Genomic DNA, 13,267 nt, shown 5'->3' on the forward strand with positions numbered 1-13,267 from the left:
AATCTGCAGGTAAACTGAGGCAGGGCAAGGACTAAGACTGCTACCATTTTATAATCCTCAAAAGCCTTCACTTCTGAAATGTTTTTTTCCAAAAAGCTTACAGCTCTTTGAGGATCCAATGAGTGTACTAAAGTAGAGATTGCAAAGGCAAATGACTTCAAGACCGAGAATCTACAAAAAACGATAAATAACTGGTTATAACAGGGACTAATTAAACTAAGAAAGACATGTTCTGCCTAAGTCATTCGAGTTATTTTTTTGTTTTTTTGTTTTTAATTCTGTTGGTGCCCAAGCAAAATACATCATCTACAAAGAGGACTTACTCAGCAGGTAGCCAGCCTGTGCCTCCAGAGTAAACGTCTATAAACCAACTTCTTGCAAATCATTCCCTGAACACAGATAGCCTGGATGGAAATCTCTTGGGGAGCACTGACCTTAACATCTACTTATATTTTCTTCCAAATCCAACACAGTGACCACAGAGAAGGCTACCTACCTCCTTTTAGGGACAGCCTGAAGATCTGCAATACACACCAGATGCCTAAAGAAGAGGTTAAAACATTTCTGCCAATTCATAGTAGGGTGAGATACACCTCTCCCTTGATGCCCTGCAGACATAACAGCTTTCTGCCAGTACTTCTCATAGAACTAATTCAGGGCATCATTATTTAGAATTCAGCAATGAAAGAGTGTGTTTCCTTTCTCTGTTCCAACTCAACCACACGACAACCCCTTAACATTGTAGAGATTGGAAAATCCTGGTTTTCAGGATTTTCAGGAAAATCTGAGAGCAATCTCTTTTTGGAAGCTCTCCACATTCCTGCGATCTTTTCTTTACGTGCTTGGAGCATAAGGCCTTCTGGATCCACAGCCAAGGACACAGTCAGGCTGTTTAAAGTATTCTTCAGTTTGAAAAGAAATGGGCCCCGTATAAATGTGTGAATTTGGTGAAATTGCCTTTAACACCCTTACCAAATGTATCAATACCAGGTGAGCCTTTGTTCTGATCTCCATTTAAACTCCCTGCACAGCCTAGAGCAGTTGCACATGACATAATCTCTCCTCTCCTTCGTATCACAGCTTTATGCATCATCTTCTCCAAAAAGCAGCTTTTTGATAAAGGACTTGGCCACTTGGCTTTCTCTGATCTCCCAGTGTAGTTCTGTTCCAGTTGTAAATGTGACCCAGCTACTAAGAGAGAATCACTGAAAAATGCAACGTGGTCACACACAATTTCCTTTCCCAAATTTGGCATTTTTACATCTTTGTCCTTAACTAAACTCTCAGCAAAGCCCATGAGAATATCAATTTTCATGTGTAAATACTCATGAAGTGCAAATTTGATATGCTCACACTACTGTAGGCTCTCGATAATGATTGAATTTAAACCATGAAATAAAATCCACTTGTAAAAAGCCAGGAAGTTGCCTTGTGGTTGGAAGGTAAGCTCTGACAGACCAGGGAGCAGGGTGTTGAACTGTCCCTTCAAATGTTACTACAGGATAAAGAAATGCTTTTCTGTAACAGTGTGGAATTAAACTGTAGCTGACCAGAACTTTTCATGATCCCTTCTATAAGAGAAGCTCAAAGCATTGTGGGTGGTCAATCCAGAGGATGCTTAATAATAACCCCTGCTAGTGTAAATCAGTATTACGCCATTATCAAGTTGCTGAAATCAGGCTTAAGTTAAAAACTGGTAAATAATTAACAAGTGCCATCATTTGCCTAGCATTGAACTGGGATCGTGATAGCTGCAAAATACGTATCAGACATTTTTCAGTCTATAAGCATTTATAGGACTGTTTTCCATTTTTAAGTTGAAAAAGGGATTCAGAGTCCACATTCTCTCTTCTTAGTTGTCCCAGCAGGACAGTCCTCACTTCCCCTGCTTATTATCCAGAAATATTTGGAACATTCTGCCTTTCAGGCCAAATGCCCACAACTTCCCTGATCAGAGTTGCTCCTGAATAGTTTCCGGGTGTACTGAATGAAGGCAGAATGCCTCAGTGGCCCCACAGGAGGCTTTCTTCTCTTGGGAAAGCCCCAAGCCGCCACTTTGCTTACTCAGCTGACTTTGCCCTGGCAACTGCTGCCTCTCTTGTCTGAAGTCTGGGCATAGCAGCAGCAGCTGATCTTGGCCTGCCAGCTGGTATCTGAGCAACTGCTCTTGGCCCTCCTTCCAGTTCCCAGTCTCTTGCAGGTACACCTGCTGAGCAGGAGCACCTGGAGCACAGATGTGCCCATGGGATGTGATGCCGCCAGTACCAGGAGCAGGCACAGCAGCCTCTTCCTCTTGGACAATGTGGCGGCTAACTTTCCTTCTGGACACTCCATTCATCAACTGGTGGGGGCACTGGTTCACCCTGCCCAGCATGACCTTCATTCTCATATCTGGGGAGAAAAGAAATAGGGGAAGAAATGGATTTAGTTTTCAACCAGTTAATTATACATTTTGCATAGTTAGCATTTCTGACAAGATATTGTCAAATCAAAGATTGAATTACATCAGCTCTTTGATTTCCAAATATCTTTTATCAGACTCTCCAAATATGTAATATAAAATTGGTAATACTTCTTCCTCAAAAAACACTTATATGATGTTGATAATTGAATGAGGATTTTTCATTGTAAGCGCTAGGCTTCAATGCAAAAACCAGACCATGGTCAGGCCTTACCAGTGGGCCAACTCACACCTGTGTTAAGAGATATGAACTATAAAAACCAGTCCTCACTTTGGGAGGCCGAGGCGGGCGGATCACGAAGTCAGGAGATCGAGACTATCCTGGCTAACACAGTGAAACCCCGTCTCTACTAAAAATACAAAAAATTAGCTGGGCGTGGTGGCGGGCGCCTGTAGTCCCAGCTACTCGGGAGGCTGAGGCAGGAGAATGGCGTGAACCCAGGAGGCGGAGCTTGCAGTGAGCAGAGATAGAGCCACTGCACTCCAGCCTGGATGACAGAGTGAGACTCCGTCTCAAAAAAAAAAAAAAAAAAAAAATCCAGTCCTATCTAATACTTACGCTTTTATGCCTAAGTTCACAATTTAAATATCTTTGGTTTTATAAAGACATGAATATAAATATTTGTAGAAATAATCACATAAACATCTACGTATATGAGTGTGTATATGTATGGTTGCATAACAGTAGAAGGACAGATGGCACATTACACTCAAGTAGCAAAATTAGGCCCAAGTTCCCCTTCTCCTGCTATCTGGCTTCATGACTTTCGTCCTTTCAGCCTCTCTGGGCTTTAGTTGCATAATTTTAATTTATTCTCAGGTGCTACTTCTCAATTTACTAAAATATATTTATTTTAGCAATGTTGTTTTAATTGATTTCCTCTTTGACATTTTGTCTTTTATTTTTCTATTAAACAGAACTAAACATCAACTCAGAAGAGTACAATATACATAAACAGATGACCTAGGCACCACATAATAGTGTGTAAAGATAAAGACTGCAATGGAAAGTTAAGAATGTTCAGTGGGATACATGCATGGGAGTATATCATACATGCAAAGGTCATTATTTATATGCCTTACAGTGAGAAAAAGGTTGAACTTGTCCTAAACCCTGGGGGGTAGGTGGTAATACTGTCATCTACTTTTACTACATTTACTGTCCCTGCTTTTCTCACATCTCACCACCAAATGCATTAACCACGCATTTGTATGTATTGAAGATGCTTAACTTATTAAGCTTTTTGTTATTTTTTTCCTGAGTTCATTGAGAGCTGTCTTGGTTTGTGTTAGGAGACAGTAATCCTGTCTGATTCATACTATAAGAGACAGTATTGGGATAAAGAATACCAATTTCTCACTTCAATTTAATCTGGAAAATGAGGTAAGGATGAGAGAAAGTAATAACATTTATATATATATATATATATGTAATGCTTTTGATTTAGAGCAGTAAAAAAAGATAATCATGTTGTTCCCATTTTTCCATGACACATCGATTAATATTATAAGCCCATGTTATTCACATTTTCTGTCTCCTGCTCCACAGTCCATTTGTCTAGCATGTATCTTCTACAGCCATCAAACTATGGGATGATTCTCTTGCTTAGCGGTATAAGAACTTTCAGGTTACCCTAGTTTTCCTATAGGACCTGCAGCTCCTTCCAGAAGTGTTTCTTCACAGCTCAGACTACATTGATTTACGCCTCAATACTTGTCTGGAGTTTCTCATTTGACCTGCACAGTTGCTTCTATTATTGGTCACCTTTCCTTATGTGACAGTCTCATCTTCCTCTTAGGAATTTGAGTTCCTTCAAGGAAGAAATGTTTGTGTGCCGTCAACCTTGCTCTCTCATTATGCCCAGTCCTCTGCCAAGCACTGAGCTGGGCATCATCTCCATAATTACTGCTCCCACCAGGTGGAAAAGACATAGTTTATCAGGATCAGCAAATAACCAAAGAACAAGAATAATAAATTATCAGGTAGAAGCAAACTTTAAAAAGACAAAAAAGGCTTTGAATTTTAGTCCCTTGGTAAAACCAATAGTGCTTCATATAAGAGGTATCAAACACTGCAAGTCGCCTATTTTCAATCCATTGAAGATACTGTTCTCTTGTTTTTGAGAGACCTTCATTGGAAATCTTTTCCCCCTTGTTCTTTAAGTCCGCATCTATTCATGAAAGACGAACACAAGCATAGCCTTCCTTTGCAGACCCCATAACATTTAAAAATCTCCCATGAATTATTTACATGGCAGCTCCAATCAGCAACATACCTGACAGACTCCCCAGCCAAAGTGAAAGTTCACTGTGTAAAGGTGCCCAGAGAGGCTGGCCGCCTCCTTCTGTGAGGTTATAGACAGAACCAGGTTAGCACACATTATGTGTCAGCGCCGACATCAGAAGGAATCAAATCCTTTGATCTCGGACCTCCACAGGAAGCTTAGATCTCAGACAAATTAGATAAAAAATGAATTTATAGCAGATACGTGTCCTAAGGCATTCAGCTGAATGTTTGGGTTTTAGGGAAGGAAGGATAGTGAGTATCAAAACATATGAATTGGCATGCCTCCTTTCCACCTCTGCCTTGTTGATGAGTCCCCATCAAAATGAAAACATGGGATTTTAAACTGTTCCTCCATGCCTCTTAGAATCCCACTGGTGGATCTGATCAAGTTTTAGGGAAAATGGGATACAATATGGGGAACCTACATCCCTTCTCTATGGAAAGGAAGACTCACTGGTTCTGGATCCTTTCAGGTCCACCCACAGTCAGCTACAGCTTTTCCAGCTATCTTTAGCCTCTTCCGACTTCCAAAACTTTCTTGAGCAGCAAATAGGCACTGTGCCTGTGACTTTTAAAATTTGTGTGGGTACTAGTCACTGGCTTCTTTTGCAATAAGAATATTAACAATGAATGTCCCTCTCTCTCTCTACCTCCCCCTACCCTGTTCATATTTTCTGAGCTTAGTTCCATGTGCAACATTCAGTGTTGGATGATCTGGATTCAGTACAGAAAGCCAAATATAATTGCCTGGACCTTTGAGCCTAAACAGGATCTGAAGCAGAGGGATGAACAACAGATCAACCAACAACAAGAATCAACCATCTTGGTTTCTCATTTGTCAATAACGGGCAACAGTCCTGCCCACATATCAGGGAATGTATATGCCATAATTAAATACTAATGCTTCTGTCTTGAGAATTTGTTCCTTTATGTGAAAAATATTATTTCTTTTTAATAAGCAATGCATGACAAATGAGGAGGCATAAAAATTAGAGAAAAATAAAAAGGAAAATGTCTGTAGTTGCACATTATATCATAAGTAATCTGCATTTTATTGTTTTTGTGATACTCTAGAAATGGATGTGTTTTAGTAAACCTAATTTAACTCATTAATCCATCTGGAATTTCCTTTGTAATATTTTATAAAATGTGAATCTAGACTGATAAATGTTCTAAATAGTCAAATTTGCTAAACCTTTTATAAACTGTTTTCCTTTATATTTACTTTTATTTTCTCTTTTATTATATATTTGATTTCTGTATCTATTACCTATATATGATATCTATAGCTACCTAATTGGGGCTATTTCCACTAATGTGCCCATATATTCTTGTAACAGAATCACATTATCTTAAGAATAGTGACATAAATATTATTTCCCTGAGAGAGCTACCCATTTCCACTATCATAAAATCTATTTATTTTAGAAAATTGGCTTTGTATCATTAGCCTACATTTTCTGATGAACTTTGGAATCCATCTTATGCTATTCAACATTGCAAAGAATGATTGGAATTGCATTAATCCCATTTATTTGAGAAAAACTGAGGCATTTGCAATAATAGTCAATCTAATTAGAAACATACTATAATTCCCTATGTATTCAAGTCTTCTCTTTATACTATTTAATAAATTATAGTTTATTTTTATATAGGTTCAACATAACACTGGTTAAGACTTTTTTCAAGGCAGTATATCCTTCGGTCTCTATTGTACATTTCTTTTTTTTTCTAAATATATACCATTGACCTATACAATTTTTTGAACTGACATTATATTTCAGTGAGTTATTCAAAATATTTATGAATCATGGTAGTTAATGGTTGAATCTTTCAAGTTATTCTTAAAAAAGCATATCATCTGCAAACAACTTCCATCATTGTCCTCTTAATTTGTTGTATTTTTATTTATCTTTTTTTTTGAGATGGAGTCTTGCTCTGTCACCCAGGCTGGAATACAGTGGCGTGATCTTGGCTCACTGCACCGTCCACCTCCTGGGTTCAAGCAATTCTCCAGTCTCAGCCTCCCAAGTAGCTGTGACTACAGGCACGTGCCACCATACCCAGCTAATTTTTTTTTTTTTTGTATTTTTAGTAAAGACAGGGTTTCACCACGTTGGCTAGGCTGGTATCAAACTCTTGACCTCAGGTGATCTGCCCACTTCGGCCTCCCAAAGTGCTGGGATTACAGGTGTGAGCCACCACGCCTGGCCAATTTGTTTTATATATGCTGGGTTTCTTAGGATTCCAAAGTATATGTTATAAAATTATGGTAAGAATGACTTACGTGTTTTCCTCATTTGAATATGAATTCCTCTAATATTCCATTGTTAATTATGATATTGGATCTTGATTGAAAATAGAATTGGAACTCTTCATTCTTCTTTAATTTTTTTTTTTTGAGAGACTAGGGTTTTATTATGTTGCCCAGGTTGGAGTGCAATGGATATTTTCATAGCTCACTGCAGCCTCAAACTCTTAGGCTCATGCAATCCTTCCACCTCAGCCTCCTGAATAGTTGGAAATACAGGTGCATACCACCATACCAGGCTCTTCATCTTATTCAGTGGGCATGCTGTTATTCCTGATTATTTTTTAAAGTTGTCTTGTGGGACAACTACTAAATTTTATCCATGTTTTAAAATAGAAAATGTTCATTTCTTATTATATGACATGGACATGTTATTTATTAATAATTTCCAAACATAGTTTTGCTTTCCTGAGAACTTGAGACAATTTCTAGTTCTCAGCTCCTTTGATTCCAAATGAAGCTATCTCTGTCCTTCCCTATCCCTGTCATTCTTATGAAGCTAAAGCAGCCAGCAGAAAACTGTTAGGACCCCAAAAAAATGTGCATTCATCATCCTTTTGTATAGTTGGTGAACCTGGATAAAATTTCTATTAATACATTTCTTTTAGAAGAAGGCAGGGGAGGGTCTTTTTTTCCCAGCAGTTGTAATAACTACTGGAATCCAAGAGACCCTTGGATGTGAACACATATATAGCACACATAGTATGCCTTAAATTGTTCTGTGCTCTTTACTGACAGTAATTCACTTATTCTGTATAATAACCATAACTTTGGCCAGTATCACTAGGGCCATGTTACTGATGAGGACACTGAAACACACAGAGAAGTTAGTTCTGTTACTTGAGGCCACAAAGTCTGTCAGCAGGGAGTCAGATTTAAACCCAGTCTGTTGGACTTCTGGGTTCTATGCTCTTAACTGTCACACTACCCTGATTCTCAAACTGACAATGAGAATTCATTAAATCTTATGAGTAGAAGAGTGACATGAGCAGATGTGGATTTTAAAAGAGGGCTTAGATGGCTCTTAATATCAAAAACCCTGGCAACAGTAAAATAGGAGGGATGTGTACTTAACTCTCTTCTTCCCCCATCACAACTTTCTAGCACCCTGACCGTACCCATGCAATTTTTGGTAAAAGCTGTAATGTGGTAAATTTATAATCTGAATCTAGTATTCATGCTCAGTTCCAGCAGCTCAATAATCCTAAGTGCTATGGTAGTGCTTAGTGAAGGCAAAGTGCTGGAGAGAGAGACAGCCAGTCACTTTATCAGCAAATGTTAAAAGTTTAAAAACACAGAGGGAAAAGGGAAATTAAAGTGCCATGGCAATAATAGAATAAAACAAAATTTATGTAAAGCTACCAATAATTAGGTGTTTCATAGCTGGTAATAATTTCCAGAGAAAAGTAGGAGATGCCTCATTATTTGTCTTCAAAACGATACTCTTCAGATTTGTACAAAGCTTAGAAGATAAGGAAACAAATCTGCTGTGATCCCCAGAGGAGGATTCGGGTAACACATCTTTCTATTTTTAACTTGTATGTCCTAATAAAATGGCCTCTTTGATGCTCCCCTCTCTTCAGCCTAAACTTTTCCACAGAGCCCTGTTCCTGTCTCATTCCTAATAATTTATTAATAAGCCATCACATAAAAAATGTTCCTTGATAAAACAGTTAGGCACTGTGGACTGCATAATGTAGCTAATTTAAGCAGGCCACTGAAATTCACATAGATGGCCATATGAGATTAAGAGAGAGATTAGTACTACTCCTGCCATTCTCTGCAGATGGCGGCTGAATACGAAGAGCTATTCAGATGGCAGCGTTCAAACACCTGTCCTGAGTTTACATGCAATAATACAGTCAAGAGGCATCTAAAAACCAAAATTAGAATAATCTTAGATGGAATCTTGAATAATTCCCATCCCCTTCTCTCTTTCTCTATTTTTTTTCAATAGCACTCCCATGCACACCCCCATACCCTCTACCACCTTCTGGTGCAGGTCCAGGAACTGGAGTATGGCTAACTAATACGATGGGAAAATTGAAAAACAAACAAACAAACCTTTATTTCCTTCATGGAAAAATATACAAACAAGCAAACAAACTGATACACACTCATGCTCATGCATGCGTGCACACACACACACACACACACACATAAACACACACATGAAAGGTCTCACTTAGCTACTTAGAGGAAGAATAACATTGGACTGCTATTTTTTGCTTAAACACACATTCAGAACCACTAAGATTGGTAAGCCTTTTCAAGCAGAAAATATGATAATTGACTCTTTGGAGTACATGTTTTAAAACATTTCAGGCCCATGGAAATTATATGAATATTTTTCATGTATCATATCCATACTTGGCAAAGCCATCTTGTGCTCTGCCCAGTCTTCCTATTTGCAGCATTCTTAGTAGGGCAAGGGCAAAGCATTCATCCCAGGCAAATGCTTATCTTTTCTCTGTTTGGCACTAATTCTAAAGGCAATTTAACAATATAACAAGTAATATCATCTGGCATAACACACCATGGAGGCAAATACTACATTTTGCTAAAAGTACAACTAAACAACAAAGCACAGCTTAACAAAGCTGACTCACTTGTCGAGGGTTCTGTACTCAATCTAATTTGCACAGTTGGTATTTGGCAATAGTACTCTTCTTTCCCAAATTCAATAATGTTGCCAAACTGGCAGCTTTGCAATAGCTAATGGAAAGATTATATGCCTATACTCTGGTTTCCCCTTTCCTCTATGTAACGAACTCAAATGTTAAACCAATAATCTTCTACTAAAAACAATATATAAATATCAATTCAAATAATTGGTGAATAGCTAAGTGAACTAGCCAGACCTGTGAATTTTTCTGCTGAGGTATAATTTCTTTGAAGGAAAGTAACAAAGACTAAGAAGCGGCTATAAACCAAATTGCTTCAGAGACAGAGCTGAAGGAGAGGGAGGCTCAGACCATCCACAATGGGTCTCTCCTGTGGGGATCATCTCCATCCTCCAAGCTTACCTTCTCCCACCGCCGTGTCTTCTTTTTTGGGCCCTTGTGATTCTCGGCGTTTGGATGAGATGTGGATATGATTATTTTGATTATTAGTCTGGGATTCAGGAATCTCTTCAGGTTTTGTTTCTGTATTAATGGAGAAGAAGAAGGATTTTTTTGTTCAGATAAAAAGAACATTTTTATTTGTAAGTGGGACCATCAGCATTTAGGTGTTTCCCTTGTATGTACCCTTGTCCCAAAATTATCACATACACGCAATAGAAAGCATATAACATATTCAGAGTTCAAGAAATAATGGCATAAAATCCTATATACTGACCACCAACTTTATGGTATAAAACTGTACTGTCTGATACAAATAGCAGACACATGTGGCTACTGATCACTTAAAATGTTACTAGTTAAATTGAGAGGTATTCTAAGTACAATGTACACACTCAATTTTGAAAAACAGTGTAAACTACCTAATGTTTTTATATTCATTACATGTTGAAATAATATTCTTGATATATTATGTTAAATGGCTACTAGAGAATTACATATGTGCCCTGCATATGTGGCTCATGTTATATTTCTGTTGGACAGAACTGATTAGCTAGTGGCAGAATATTACTAATACTTTTTTTAACCTTTAATTTTGAAATGAGTATTGATTCACAGGCAGTTGTCAAGAAATATACAAGGAGGATTCAAGCATCTTCACCCAGCCTTCTCCATTGTCAACAACCTGTGTAACTACAGTATGATATCAATACCAAAGAATTGAGACCGGTACAAGCCACCAAACGCAAGATGAGGAGGCCTTTTAATAGGAGATTGTATATCTTCAGTCTATCCCTGGCTGAAGAGATACTTCATCTTCTATTCACTTATTTAATAAATTCATTCATCTAAAATATATTTACATTCCTCATGTCAGGCACTGTTTAAGGCTCTGGGAATACTACGGTGAGTAAAAAAGATCTGATCCCTGCCCTCACTGAGCTTTTATTCTAGTTTGGATGGCAGAGGACAAACAAATAAATTTGTAATATGGCAAAGTAATGCCATAACATGGCATGAAAAGGAGATAGTTATGGGTGGGAAGTAGACCTTTTTTTCTTCTTTTTCAACTTTTATTTTAGGTTCAGGGGGTACATGTACAGGTTCGTTACAGGTAAATTGCATGTCACTGGGGTTTGGTGTACAAATGATTTCACCACCCAAGTAGTGAACATAGTACCAAATAGGCAGTTTTTCAACCCTTACCCCCCTCCCACCTTCCCCACTCAAGTAGGCCCTAGTCTCTATTGTTCCTCTCTTTGTGTGCATGTGAACCCAATGTTTAGCTCCCACTTATAAGTGACAACATGCAGTATTTAGTTTTCTGTTCCTGCATTAATTCACTTAGTTTAGTGGCCTCCAGCTGCATCAATGTTGCTGCAAAGGATGTGATTTCATTCTTTTTATGGCTGCATTCTATTCCATGGTATGTATGTATCACATTTTCTTTATCCAGTGCACTGTTGGTGGGCATCTAGGTTGATTCCATGTCTTTGCTATTGTGAATAGTGCTGCAATAAACATTCAAATGCATGTGTCCTTTTGGTAGACTGATTTATATTCTTTTGGGTATATACCCAGTAATGGGATTACTGAGTTGAAAACTTCTGTTTTAAGTTCTTTGAGAAATCTCCAAACTGTTTTGCATAGTGGCTGAACAAATTTACATTCCCACCAACAGTGCATCAGCATTCTCTTTTCTCCACAACCTCACCAACATCTGTTACTGTTTTAACTTTTTAATAATTGCCATTCTGACTGGTATGAGATGGTATCTTATTGTATACTAGACTTCAAACTATACTACAAAGGTACAGTAACCAAAACAGAATGGTACTGGCAAAATAATAGACACATAGACCAATGGAACAGGTGAGAGAACTCAATAATGAAGCTGCACACATACAACCATCTCATCTTCAACAAAGCCAACAATAACAAGCAATTGGGAAAGGACTCCTTTTCAATAAATGGTGCTGGGATAGCTGGCTAGCCATATGCAGAAAAATGAAACTTGACCTTTTCCTTTCACTATATGCAAAATTCAACTTAAGATAGATTAAAGATTTAAATGTAAGACCCAAAACTGTAAAAACCCTAGAAAAAAAAACCTAAAAAATACCATTCTGGACATAGGCCTTGGCAAAGTTTTCATGATGAAGTCTCCAAAAGCAAATGCAACAAAAACATAAATAAAAAAAGCGGGACCCAATTAAACTAAAGAGCTTCTTCACAGCAAAAGAAACTATCAACAGAGTAAGCAAACAACCTACAGAATGAGAGAAAACATTCACAAATTATGCATCTGACAAAGGTCTAATATCCGGAATCTATAAGAACTTCAATCAAAAATCAAAAAAGCAAACAATCCCATTAAAAAAATGGGCAAAGGACATGAACAGACACCCCAAAAGAAGACATACATGTGGCCAAAAGTATATGAAAAAAAATGCTCATCATCACTAATCATTAGAGAAATGCTAGTAAAAACCACAAGGTATACATTTTTGGATAGGCATGATCGGGAAGGATATACCCTGAAATAAAATCACAGTAAAACAAAACAAAACAACCAACGAGAAGAGAAAAAACAAAAGCCAATTTTACTTAAGAATATCTTTGATAAAGCAGTAAAGAAAATTAAATTTTATTTAAAATTCGTATGTGATTTTCCCAAGAAAAAGCAATTTTGCCATTGAATTTTGAGCTGAACTAGCTATTTTTTCATGGAACACCATTTTTACTTGAAAGAGCTTGAAATAATGATTGAGAAATTATGGTTATTCATACTTGTATATTTGGCAGATTTTATTTTTTATCAAATGAATGAAGTGAGCTTGTAAAACAGAAACAACTTACAGTGTTTGTTCCCAGTGATAAAATTCAAGCTTTCATGGGAAAGTTGGAATTTGGGAAAACTTGTATCAACTACATGAGCTTCACAGGTTTCTAATTCTTAATGATTCATGTTATTAACAAATGTGGTCTTTTTGAATAGTAGAATGAAATACGTCAACGTTGAGAAGATCTTCACGACTCCATGAAACAATATTTTCAAAATGATCAAAGCATAATGCATGGATGAAAGCTCCATTCAAAGTATACGATGAGACTGGTGGATTTTCATGTAACAAAGTACAAAAAGG

General features: G+C 37.5%; 1 protein-coding gene and 1 long non-coding RNA gene across 2 annotated transcripts in view; one reads left to right on the forward strand and one right to left on the reverse strand.

Annotated features, from left to right (window-relative positions):
- Positions 1-1,890: 1,890 nt before the first annotated feature.
- PKHD1 (PKHD1 ciliary IPT domain containing fibrocystin/polyductin) overlaps positions 1,891-13,267 on the reverse strand; it is a 482,509-nt gene continuing 471,132 nt past the window's right edge. The window contains exons 65-66 of the mRNA XM_032141123.2: positions 10,086-10,205; positions 1,891-2,391 (exon numbers count right to left, since the gene is read on the reverse strand). Coding sequence (XP_031997014.1) covers positions 1,952-2,391; positions 10,086-10,205 — 560 coding nt within the window. The 3' untranslated portion in view covers positions 1,891-1,951. The remainder of the gene's footprint in view (positions 2,392-10,085; positions 10,206-13,267) is intronic.
- Positions 4,944-5,661, forward strand: LOC116460187 (uncharacterized). Its single transcript, XR_004245738.1, has 2 exons — positions 4,944-5,000; positions 5,433-5,661. It is a non-coding gene; the product is annotated as an uncharacterized LOC116460187 (long non-coding RNA).

Source organism: Hylobates moloch, unplaced genomic scaffold (assembly GCF_009828535.3).
Source record: "Hylobates moloch isolate HMO894 unplaced genomic scaffold, HMol_V3 SCAFFOLD_20, whole genome shotgun sequence".
Lineage (NCBI taxonomy): Eukaryota > Metazoa > Chordata > Mammalia > Primates > Hylobatidae > Hylobates > Hylobates moloch.